The following is a 12,950-nucleotide window of genomic DNA, read 5'->3' on the forward strand; positions in this document are numbered from 1 at the left end:
CTGAAGCCATTGTTTCCCACCCCGGTTCCAAACTCCGTTCCCTGGTTACCGAGTCCATCCCTCTCCCTTGTCTGAGATTAAGTCAGTCTGTTTGCAACCTTGGTGTCACGTTTGGCCCTAAGATGAGCTTCTTACCTTGCATTCCTGCCATCACTAAGCGCCTGTTTCTACCTCCATTACATCACTTGCTTTTGCCCCTTTCTTGGCTCATCTGCTGTTGAAACCCTTGTTTATGCAATTGTTACCTCTAGACTTGACCATTCTAACACAGTCCTCTCCAATATTCTACCCTTCGTAAACATGAGGTCACCCAAAACTCTGCTGCCCATGTCTCAACACGCAGCAAGTCCTGTTCACCCATTACCACAGTGCTTGCTGACTTATGTTGACTCAGAGTCAGGCAACAAATTCTCATCCTTGTTTTCAAACCTCTTCATGACCTCTCCCCTTCCTGTCTCTGTAAGCTCCAGCCTCATAACCCTCTGAGATATCTGCGCTCCTCTAATTCTGGCCTCTTGTGCACCCCCAATTATAATTGCTTCAGCGTTGGCGCTCAAGTCTTCAATTGTCTAAGCTGCAAGCTCTCGAATACCATCCCTAAACCTCCACATCTCTCAACCTCGCTTTCCTCCGTTAATACACTCCTGAAAACCTACGTCCTTGAACAAACTTTTGGTCATCTGATGTAGTAGCTCCTTATGTGGCTCGGGGTCATACTTTTTTTACTAATGCTCCTGTGAAGCATCCTGGTATGTTTTAGTATTTGTGTGGTGCTATATAAATATAAGTTGTTGTTGAACTACAAACAGAAATGCTGGAAATACTGCAGGTCTGACAGCATCAGTGAAGAGTTGATGTTGTGGGTTACTTTGACGTTTTGCCTGAGAAATACCATCTCCGACAGTGCGGCGCTTCCTTAGCACTGGGATTATCAGACCCTAGATTTTGTACTCGGGCCTTGTGGGTGAGGACTTGAACTCCCTGGCCTTCAGACTCAGAGGTGAGGTTGTGAGCCACTCAGCTGTCATGGATGACAATCACAATAGCTTGCCTTTATGTGGCATGTTTAAACTAGTAAAACATTGCAATGTGCCTCATGGGAGTGTAAGCAGGCACAAATTGTCACTGAGCCCAGGAAAGAGACATTGGGACAAGTGACAAAAAGCTTGGTTAAAGAGGTAGATTTTAAGGAGCATCTAAAGGAGACGGGGTGTGTGGTTTAGGGAGGGAATGTAGAGAATATATCCCAGACTTCTGCTTCACTCAAGTAAAGCCCTAATTCCCTTGCATTTGGGAAGAGAGAACAGGTGGGGTACCACTGCTGGAGTGATCCCGTCTGCATGCAGTATAGGCACCAGATTGAGTTGAAGGTGTGTTGGGAATAGTTCAGTATTTCAACGGGCCAAAAGATAAACAAATGGCAACAAGTGAGAGGATGAAGAATGTGTTAATTTATTGCATTTGGAACATTGAATTAGTCACCAATGAGGAAAGGCCTATATTCCCCAGACAATACAAATGCTCACGCTGTTTGAAATGCAGTTTATGTATACCAGTGGGCCTGTAGTGTCCTATGTTGAAGCAATGGCACCCTGCGTCTTTGGTCTGGAGGAATCCAGGGTTCATGTGAAATTCAATCGAGCTGGGATGAAATTTGTGTCCTTGCCTCCAGCCAGTTTCTGGGGCAGATAGGGGAATGATTGTTCTAAAACCAAATGCTTTGAGAGGTGAGCAACAGAGGGGCGACTGTTGCTAATTATTTTTCCTCCTTTTTGGGAGGATTTGACTTTCACCTTCCTGTAGCAGGCACAGTGAGATTGGCAAGTAGCTACAGTACCCCAGGATTAAAGCTGATTACAGTTTGTACCTCACATCCCTATTTACCATTTCTGGATGAAAAGCCTGGATATGGAGCGAGGATAGAATTTTAAGGAAATTCTTTCATGGGATGTGGGCATCTCTGACAAGGCCAGCATTTGTTGCCCATCCCTAATTGCCCTTGAACTGAGTGGCTTGCTAGGTCATTTCAGAGGACAGTTAAGAATCAACCATGTTGCTGTGGGTCTGGAGGCACATGTAGGCCAGACCGGGTAAGGAGGGTAAATTTCCTTCCTGAAAGTGCATTAGTGAACCAGATGGGTTTTTACGACAATCGATGATAGTTTCATGGTCACCGCTACTGAGACTAGCTTTCAATTTCAGATTTTATTAACTGAATTTAAATTCCACCAGCTGGTGTGTGGGATTGGAACTCCTGTCCCCAGAGCATTAACCTGGGCCTCTGGATTACTAGTTCAGTGACATTATCACTATGCCACTATCTACCTTAGATTGAGATATGTTCCGTGGTCATAATATATAAAAAGCTTTTTTGTTTGAGGAATGCGGAGGCTTGTTTAGAAAGAAAGATAGACTTGCATTTAAACAGCATCTTTCACAACGCCCACATCCCACAAAAGAATTTAAAAAAAAAACTGTCCTCACTCCATATCCAGGCTTTTCATCCAGCAATGGTAAATAGGAATGTGAGGTACAAGCTGTAACCAGTTTTAATCCTGGGGTACTGTAGCTACTTGCCAATCTCACTGTGCCTGCTACAGGAAGATGAAAGCCAATTCTTCCCAAACAGGAGGGAAAAGAATCAGCAACAGTCACTGCCCTGTTGCTTACCTCTCAAGGCTGTTGGTTTCAGAAGAACAATCATTCCTCAAAATGGCTCAGAGCACTTTGCAGCCAATGAAGTACTTTTGAGGTGTAGTCACTGCTGTCATGTAGGAGATGTGGCAGTCAGTTTGTACACAGCAAGCTCCCACAAACAGCACTGTGACAATGACCAGCTAATCTGTTTTTCTGATGTAGATTGAGGGATAAATATTGGCCAGGACACTGAAATAACTCCCCTGCTCTCCTTCAAAATAGTGCCATGAGATCTTTTCTGTCTAATTGAGGAAACATATCGGCCCTTGGCTTATTGTCCCATCTGGAATTTGGCGTCGCTGGCAGGGTAGTACTCCCTCAGTTGTGTATTGGGAGTGTCAGGCTGGATTTTGTGCTCAATTTTCTGATGCAGGACTTGAAGTCATGACCTTTTGACTCTGAGCTGAGAGTGTTACCCACTGGGCCATAGCACGTACATGGATTGACTGGGTGGGTGAGTAACTGGAGGGCTGCTGTGGCTTGTGGAACCATACCCCAGTGTGTCCAGGGTAGAGAAATAATAGTGAATCAGGGAGGGTGCTTAAGCGTGTATGTGGATTCCCAATTTTTTAAAAAAAAAATCACTGTTTCATTTGTTTCCTTTGCTATTGCAGATTTTTTGGTGTACACAGGTGAAAATGTCATCGGCAGACACGAGAGTTGCCACATCCACATTCCGGTGCAGTCTGTGTCCAAGAAGCACGCGGTGATTGAAATCGAGGGGGATTCCCACCTGATCCATGACTGCAACAGCCTGAACAAAACCCGGCGGAAGAACGCCAAGCTCAAGCCCAATGTCCGCTACGCCATCAACGATGGCGACCTCTTTCTTTTCGCAGATGTCGCCTGCCAGTATAGACTGCTGCCACCAGCGCCAGCCAAAGACGATGACTCTGGTTCAGAAACTGGCTCAGAGTCCATGTTTCCCCAGTCAAGGCTGGGCACGGGGGCTGAGCGGCCGGACAGCGGCGTTGTCGCCAGTGATGATCTAATCTCCAAGGCAACCAGTGGTGATTTGGAATCGCTGGAGGATTCGCTTGTGCTGTTGCCCACCCAACCATATCAAACCAAATCGTCGATGCCCTTTCAGTCTGACACCTACGTGAAAGAGTCTGAGGATGACGACACACCATGGAAGGGCACTGGTAGGCAGACTTTTATTTCCTTTAGGCTTTCATGAGATGTGGGAGCTGCTGGCAAAGTCAGCATTTTTTGCTCATCTCTAATTGCCCTTGAACTGAGGGCAGTTAAGAGTCAGCCACATTGCTGTGGGTCTGGAGTCACATGTAGGCCAGACCGGGGTAAGGATGGCAGATTTCCTTCCCTAAAGGGCATTAGTGAACCAGATGGGTTTTTACAACAATCGATTATAGTTTCATGGCCACCATTACTGAGACTAGCCCCCAATTCCAAATTTATTAATTGAATAATTAATTAAATGAGTTGCCATGATGGGATTTGAACCTCTGAATTACTAGTCCAGTGACATTACCACATTGCTACCATCTCCCCCTGAGATGGCAATCCATTTAAGTTTCCTACATTCTCTTCTCTTTAAATATAATAGATTTTTTTACTAACTACTTTTCCTCTTATTTGATGTCACCGTTATTTTTATTGCATCTCCTGAAGATGTTGAGGCAACATATTGTTATGGTCTCAGCTGATGTTACTGCTGGACAAGTCAGATCCCAGGGTGGAACCTGGCTTGATAGATCCTAACTTTTATTTTTTGTTCAGAAATGTGCAGGGTGGCTACAGGAATCAGCTGATGAACTTTTAACAAAAGAATAAAACAGTTATTAAACAAGAAAAGATTAACTATATTACAATGCTCCTTCACCCAGAACTACATCTTTACTGATATACACAGATTCGTAAGGATAACACAAGTTATAAAAGCTATCTTATTCTAATGTTCACAGTAAGCGCACAATTCATATAAACCTATCGGTGACCTGTGGTCAGCACACCGTACTCTGAAATCAAGTGAGAAATGCCACCCCAAACATGCAAAGGGTCTCTGATTAACTCCCCCCAGACGCTTATTACACCATGAGCCAACCGGTCTCACTGAACTCCATCTTTCACACAGAAATTTCCAATCTCCACTCTCAAAGAACTCACTTTGGAATTTTCTCCCAAACGACACCCTCTCTCGGTGACCTTCCACAAGGGTCCACCTCCAGAGTTTCGATCTCCCTTTCTGATGTTCCTCTCCCCTGGATCACCATGTGCATTCAAGCTTCACCTTCCATGCACACTCTCGCAGATATGCAGCCATGTCAACAGAACACCACTGCCTCACGTAGTAAGGAGCCACCAACCTTTGGCTGTCTCCTCGAATCCTCTGGCTTCTCGCAAGCACACTTTGCTCCCTGCAGCGGAGCCTTTTCCTCTGCTTCTTACTTTCAATTCCACTGAACAGGACCACTTCAGATTCCTGTTCTTTTCCTTTGACTTTGCTGTCTCCCTGGGACTTCCTTCTGTCTCTCTCTCTCCCTAGTTTCTGGGACTTTCTGCTTTTCTTCTGAGAAATCTGCTCTCTGCAGCTCCCACCCTCGTGTCCAGCTTCTCCTGTGCCTCTCTGTGTAATGGCATTTTTCTTCTGAGTCATCTGACTCACTTTTTGCGCTGTTTCACTTTTGCCCTTATGTGCAGGCGCAGGGCTCCTTTTAAATCTAACAAAAGCAAAAACGAACAAGCTGTGCAGGGTCGGTTTGTGACCTGCAGACAAGAATGTGCCCCCACTACGCATTGTGGCCATTCTCTGGCCGAAGATTGCAAAAAGGAACAATCTGCACATTTGCGCTTTTTCCAGGTGTGGTGCCTGCTCAGAGGCTGCTGAGGCCTGCTGGGACTTGTAGTTCTCAGTCTCTGAGGCCTGAATTCCATTTTTAAAGGTAAATTTTTCTTCTTCTGGGGTCCATAACAATATCTTTTGCCTTTCTCATAATAAGAAAGGAAAATTTGCATTTATATAGTGCCTTTCACTACCTCAGGATGTCCCAAAGCACTTTACGGTCAACAGTGAAGTGTAGCTGCTGCTATAATGTAGCACAGACGGCAGCTAATTTGGTACTTAGCAACTGAGATGTGACTGGATAAACTTTTTTTTTAGTGATGTTTGTTGAGAGATAACTGTTGGCTCAGGACACCAGAAAGAACTCCCCACTCCTAACATTTGTTGCCCATCCCTAATTGCCCTTGAAACTGATTGACTTGCTTGGCTGGTTAAGAGTCGGCTGCAGCGAAATAAGAATATAAGAAATAGGAAAAGGAGTTGACCATACGGCCCATTGAGTCTGTCCCCCCATTCGGTGTGAACTTGGCTGATCTTCTGCTCTTCCCCCTTCCCCCAATGTTTCTTGATTCCCTGAGGGACCAAGAATCTGTCTATCCCAACCTTGAATGTACTCATTGATAGAGCATCCAAAATTCAAAGCTGAGTTGAACAGATTTTTGATTGATTGATAAGGGAGTCAAGGGTTATGGTGGATAGGCAAGAAAGTGGAGTTAAGGACATAATCAGAGCAGCCCTGATCTTATTGAATGGTGGAGCAGGCTTGATGGACCGATTTATCTATTCGTGCTCCTATTTATTTTTATGATCTTAGGCACGTTCTGGGGTAGAGTATTCCAAAGACTCTCAACCATCTGAAGAAAGAAATTTCTCCTCATCTTAGTCCTAAATGAGCAACTCTTATTCTGAGACAGTGACCCCAATTCTAGACTCTCCAGCCAGTGGAAACAGCTTCTCAGTACTGACCCTGTCTGAATCTTCTATGCTCATCTTAAGATCACCTCTCATTCTTCTAAACTCCAGAGAGCGTAGGCCCAATTTACTCAGCCTCACAGCACTATCTGTTGGTGGGCTTACAGATGATGCGTGTCTGGGCACTGCAGATCACAATGTTTTTGTCAGGAGTGACCCAGTGGGTAGCACTCTCTCGCCTCTGAGTCAGAAAGGTGGTGGGGCAAAGTCTCACTCCGGCGTCTTGAGTACAAAGTGCAGGCTGATGCTCCCAGTGTGGTCCTGAGGGAGAGCTACACCACCTGTCGGAGGTGCCGTCATTTCAGACCCTAAACAGTGGCTGCCTCTGTCACCCCGGCTGGATGTAAGAGATCGCACCGCCACGATGTTTTCAAAGATGAGCAGAGGAGTTCTCCCCTCTCTCCTGGTTAATATTTACCCCTCGTTCAACATGACTTGAAAACAAATTTTCTGGCCATTCTTCTCATTGCTACAGTGATACACTTGCTTTTCTTTCTTGGCAGGCACCGAAAGGAATGTGGTTTCCTGTTTCTTGAGCACCACCATAAAAGTAAATATAGAGATCACCTGCCTAGTTTTGTTATGCCCTGAGCACAGTAAATCTTCAGCCCTTGGGCATTTATGATGAGATGGCTGAAACGTGGTAATGAGCAGTTGCATTCCATTTTGTATTTCCAGGATCTTTTGCTTCCCGACACGGCCGACACCCGAACACTTCAATACACCAAACTCCCTCAGCTCATGTTGTCCCCGAAAGGTGAGATTCTTCAATTTCCACGATGGATATATAACATTCTGTGGTTGTTCTGTGTGGGAATGGGGTTTGGATCGGAAAGAGGAGTTGTAGGGGCATTTAATTGGAAACTTAATAACTAAAGAGAGGGGGAGCCTGTATTTATGTAGCATCCTTCATGATGCCAGGATGTCCCAAAGTGCTTTACAATCAATGAAGTACTTTTTGAAGTGTCACTGTGTAATGTAGGAAACTCAGCAGCCAGTTTATGCACAGCAAGTTCCCACAAACACTGGTGGGATAAGTGATTCGATTTTTTTTTAAGTAATACTGTACTGGTTAAGGAATAAATATTGACCAGGCCACTTGGAGAACTCCCCTGTTCTTTAAATAGTGCCTTGGCATCTCTCGCTTCCACTTGAAAGACAGGAGAGAGGTATAAAAAGATATGTTAATGGGGTGAGGTGAAGTAAGTAGAGTGTGAGGCAATTTCTTTCTCTTTCTTCATCCATGGCAAGGCCAAGTCCAGCATTTGTTGCCCATCCCTCATTGCCCTTAAACTGAGTGGCTTGCTAGGCCATTTCAGAGGGCAGTTAAGAATCAACCACATTGCTGTGGGTCTGGAGTCACATGTAGGCCAGACCAAGTAAGGACGGCAGATTTCCTTCCCTAAAGGACATTGGTGAACCAGAAGGGTTTTTTCCCAACAATCGATGATAGTTTCATGGTCACCAGATTCTATTAATTGAGTTTGAATCCAGCTGCCATGGTGAGATTTGAACCTGCGTCCACAGAGTATTAGCCTGTGCCTCTGGATCACTAGTCCAGCGTCATTACCACTATACCACCGCCTTCCCAAACATCCCACTGGCATAAACGCTAGCACAGACCTGTTGGACTGAATGGTCTGATTTTGTGTAGTAAATGTTACATAATTCCGTGTAATTATTTCTACACCCTGGTTCAAGCCGAGTAACTTTGATCTAAAGTGTGTTTCAAGACTCTTAATCATGGGAGTAAACACTAGACATTTCCTGAACGTTATTGTAACCATAGTCTGTTTGCAATGTTTGGATTAAGTGTGTGATTTTTAATTAGTGTCACATTAAGTTGATTATTGTTGTACTGTAACTGGTCACGGCACTGCTAAAGTGGCAGAAATGACACCAGTGTCCAGGAGTAATGGTTACAACAGATCCACTATATTGTGACAAATACGATACAGTATGGTTCCCAACTGCATTACTGGAATACTACAGTTTTGTTGAAATGGAATATTACAGGGCAATGGGAGGCTATATCAGAGTCCATAAGTATATGAAAAACCTGAAGGGGGAAAACTCATATTATGTTGCGTTTGTAAAGCAGTGAACTGGCATATTCTGGTTACTTGTAACACATTGATACTTCACAATTGGTGGATTTTAAATCTTAATGAAATGGTACTGAAGCAGCATTGGGATTTTTGACAGTCTAACTGGACTGTTACTTCCCACCTCTGGGCACAAGCTCTCAGCTTCTCTCATGTTCCCTTCTAAAGTACTGCCCTTTAGCCGCTTCCTCCCTTTCACTCCACTCATAAGTCACTCCTGCTGCTACCTGAGGTGATTGCAGCTGCTGAGCATAGTAAGCGGGAATGCCCATCCGACCCACAGGATGCAGCAACCAGAAATCTCGCCGTTAGCGGCAGCAGGTGAGCAGGCTGGGGTTGCATTGAGAAGGAACTGGGCTGAGTTTGTGTCTGCGACTTGGGCCCTAAAATGTGGATGGTGGGTGTGTGAATTTGCTCCGCCATCGGTTATGGTAATCTTTTACAAAACACCGTTTAAACCTCGTTGTAGAACTGTAATCAATCCTGGATGCCATATTTCAGGGGGAGACGGGAGGGGGTGGAAATGACAAGTCCTTGAACAAGTTACTGGCCGGTTTTCTCATGAGGAAAGGTTGAACAGGATAGGCTTGTATCCACTGGCGTTTAGATGGGTAGGAGGTGACTTGATTGAAACCTTTAAGATCCTGAGGGGCCCTGACAGGGTGGATGTAGAGAGGATGTTTCCTTTTGTGGGAGAATCTAGATCTAGGGGTCGTTGTTTAGAAATGAGGGGTTGCTCATTTAAGACAGAGATGAGGAAAAATGTTTCCTCTCAGAGGGTTGTGAGTCTTTGGAACTCTCTTCCTCAAAAGGCAGTGGAAGCACAGTCTGAATCTTTTTAAGGCAGAGCTGGATAAATTCTTGATTGACAAGGTGGGGGGGTGTGAAAGGTTATCAGGGATAGGCAGGACTGCGGATTTGGAGTTACAAGCAGATCAGCCATGACCTTACTGAATGGCAGAGCAGGCTCGAGGGGCTGAGTGCCTACTCCTGCCCCTAATTCGTATGTTCATATGGGGGGGATTTGCTAGACTGGTACTAGGGATGAGGACTTTAGTTTTGTGGAGAGACTGGACAAACTATTTCTTCTCCTTAGAGCAGAGGAAGTTAAGTGGCTATTTAATAGCAGTGTTTAAAATTTGATAAAGCAAATAATGAGAAACTTTTCCCAGTGGCAGGTGGGTCAGTATCCAGAGGACAGAGATCTAAGGTAATTGGCACAAGAACCAAAAGGGGAGATGAGAATTTTTTTTTGTAAATTGCCTGAAAGGGTGGTGGAAGAAGATTCAAGTCTCACTTTCATATGGGGATTAGATATCGACTTGAGAGAGGAACAAGGTAGCAGGATGTGGGGAAAGATGAGGAGTGTGCAATTAATCACATACTCTTTCAAAGAGCTGGCATGGGCAGGATGGGCTGAATGGCGTTCTGTGCTATAAGATTCCATAATCTAGGGTGGTTGGAAACATTTTCTAACAACTTCCTTCTTCCAGTGATGATGAAGGGGATGAAACATCTCGTTCCAATGCTCAATCGGTGCAGCTGCATTATGACAGTGACACTGACTTGGAAGAAGATCAGCAGCCTGGTGAAAAATGGGCAGAACTCAGTCCCGAACGCCCAGTCGATGACAACCATGTGAATTCCAAAACAGGGGCTGCTGAGGAGCATCAAGATTGTAACTCGCTGCTGGCGACTGGTGTCACCGCCGCCAACCATTCAAACACCACTCAAGAAACGATCAGTCCAGGGAAGGCACTCGACTGTGACGCAGGAAAGATCTCCTCCCAGGAGCCTGGTGTCCCATCACCTGCTGCTGTTGACCTCCTGCCCCATTTCAGTCGGGACGGCAACAGTGAGGTGGAGCTGGAGGAGCAGGACTCGGGGTTAAATAGCGGCGGTCTCACAGTGTGTACCGAAACGGATTCCGGTCTCACCAAAGGCGCTGAAGTCCAAGAGGCTGTCACTGAGGCTCGCGCCAGGAGCTTAATCCATCCAGGCAAGGAGAAAGAAAGCAGTAAAGCTGATGATGGCGCAGACAGCAATGCAGCATTGGAAGGAGAAGCCAGAGAGACAGCAGGCAACATTAATGAGACGGAGCTTCTGGAGGTGAACAGTGACACAGACATTGATGATGGTGAGTTTATTAAGGGTTCTTGTTACCGCTGTGGGCTTTAAAAAGCACTCAGTGCTTCGCTGAATGGGCACTCCATGGAATGAGGCCCAGAAGTCCCCGGTTTGATCCTTTGAGCTAAATTTGTTGCTCCAGTTTAGATTGGGCCCAACAAACTTTCTGAAGTTTGAGAGGTGCCAAGTTGGCCTGGATTCCTGGTCCTGACTGTTGTCCAGTAAAACTCGGCGTGCGAAATTGAGTGTCAGTCAAGAGTAGGGATGAGGAATAGATAATCTAAACTCAGACCAGGCCCTCCTTCCTTCCACGCACCCCCCCCCACCTCCCTTGCACCAACCACCACCACCACGAGTACTGATCAGTGGGATCCATCGCTCACTAAACTGACACCAGCTGATTTTTTTTTACTGCAGGGCAGAAAAGAAGCATTGCGACATTGAAAATAGAAGCAAGGCAGAAACTAAAATAACCCCAGGGCCTTCCTGCCCCTCCACAGAGGGAGGGAGAGGAGGTTTCTTAGCTAACTTGTATCATGGTTCATGAATGCAACATGAGTAATCTGCTTGCAGAACTACCGTAACTGCCTTTAAAGAGGTGGGACATTAGAACCGACCTTCCCCTTCCATCCCCAAATGTGCCACACCATCCTGACTGAGGTTGAGAATGGGCTGTGCGGAGAATTTCAATCATGGGCCAGTGTCTTGCTACTCCAAGCTTGCATATGAGTGAATTATGTCCAAGCCATTTTAAGTTGCTGCATATTTTAAACCCTATCATGAATAAATCCAATAAGGAATTCAGGAAAAACTCCTTTACCCAGAAATGGTGAGAACGTGGAACTTGTTTTAAATGGAGTGCTTGAAGCAAGTAGCATAAGTGCACTTAAAGGGGAAGCTAGATACTCACACGAGGGAGAAAAGGGTGGAGAATATGCTGATGGGGTGAGATGGGTAGGGTAGAAGGAGGCTCGTGTGGAGTGTGAATCGATGGGCCAAAAGGTCTGATCTGTTCTGTAAATTCTGTGCAAGTGATTCATCTGTCAAGGTTGGATCTCAGTGATTGATTGACTTAACAAGAGTGATGCTTTATATCTGAATGCAGATACTGATTCATATGCTCTGCAGCCAACTCAGTGCTTCATACTGGCAGTTTCAGACACCCAGGATGAGACAGCGGGGGAAGATAATTACACACCAGACGGTCAGTGCTTTCTGAGATTTTTCTTTTCTCGTTGTTGTGCATGTCTAATCCCTGTAGTTGAGATTCCAGTCCATTACAGAGGGAACGTTGCCCTGCCAGAGGGCTGAGTGCTGTGCTGCATCTTTTGAAGTGTCATCTTTTGGAATGAGATGGTAAGCCTCTGCCTTGTCAGGTGGAGGTGAAAGCTCCCATGGAGAGGATCAGGGGAATTCTCCCTGGTGCTCTGGTCAATGTTTATACCTCAATGTCACCAAAACAAATTAACTGCCTATTTATCTCATTTCTGTCTGTGGCACTTTGCTGTGTATAACTTGGCTGCTGTGTTTTCCAAGATTGCAAGAGTGACTACACGTCAAGAAGTACCTTGACACAAAAGCAGAATACTGTGAGTGCTGAAATATAGAAGACAGAAAATATTGCTAACCTTTTCATCTTGCCCTCATCAGGACAAATGCAAGAATACCAAATTTCAAACAATCATGACAATTTATACCGCAGGAGAAAAGGGTGCTGACTGAATCAGAACCTCAGAATTGTTACAACGCGGAAGAAGGCCATTTGGCCAATCATGTTCCACCCGCTCTCCGAATGAGCAACTCCCCCAGTGCCATTCTCCCACCTTCTCCCCTCAACCCTGCACATTCTTCCTTTTCAGATAACAGTCTCATTCTCTTTTGACTGTTTCATTGGAACCTGCCTCCAGCACACTCTTAGGCATTCCAGACCCTGTGAGAAAAGCTTTTTTTCTCGTATCACTTTTGCTTCTTTTATTGGTTGGCAGGTTGACTATGGCTGAGGTGTTACCATTGTGGGGATGGGGGTGGGTGTGGTGGGGGAGAGAATAACAGAAAATGCTGGAAAAACTCAGCAGATCAAGCAGCATCTGGGGAGAGAGAAGCAGAGTTAATATTTCATGTCTGTGTCCTTTTATTTCAAAAAGTACCTCACTGGCTATAAAGTGCTTTGGGGCTGCTGCATTGAGGTAGAATGCGTATTGGGAGTACAGGGGAAAATGGGAAGTGCTTGCATTTATAGACATCCC

At 45.4% G+C, this 12,950-nt stretch overlaps 1 protein-coding gene across 2 annotated transcripts in view; it reads left to right on the forward strand.

Annotated features, from left to right (window-relative positions):
• The window catches only part of mdc1 (mediator of DNA damage checkpoint 1), a 77,459-nt gene that overhangs the window by 664 nt on the left and 63,845 nt on the right, over positions 1–12,950 (forward strand). For both annotated transcript variants that reach the window (XR_005946035.1, XM_041213008.1), the window contains exons 2-5: positions 3,312–3,842; positions 7,151–7,229; positions 10,071–10,714; positions 11,810–11,908. Coding sequence is in view for 1 of the 2 variants with exons in the window: in XM_041213008.1 (XP_041068942.1) it covers positions 3,312–3,842; positions 7,151–7,229; positions 10,071–10,714; positions 11,810–11,908 (1,353 nt within the window). In the remaining variant the exon portion in view is untranslated. The remainder of the gene's footprint in view (positions 1–3,311; positions 3,843–7,150; positions 7,230–10,070; positions 10,715–11,809; positions 11,909–12,950) is intronic.

The sequence above is a fragment of the Carcharodon carcharias genome, chromosome 19 (genome assembly GCF_017639515.1).
Source record: "Carcharodon carcharias isolate sCarCar2 chromosome 19, sCarCar2.pri, whole genome shotgun sequence".
NCBI lineage: Eukaryota > Metazoa > Chordata > Chondrichthyes > Lamniformes > Lamnidae > Carcharodon > Carcharodon carcharias.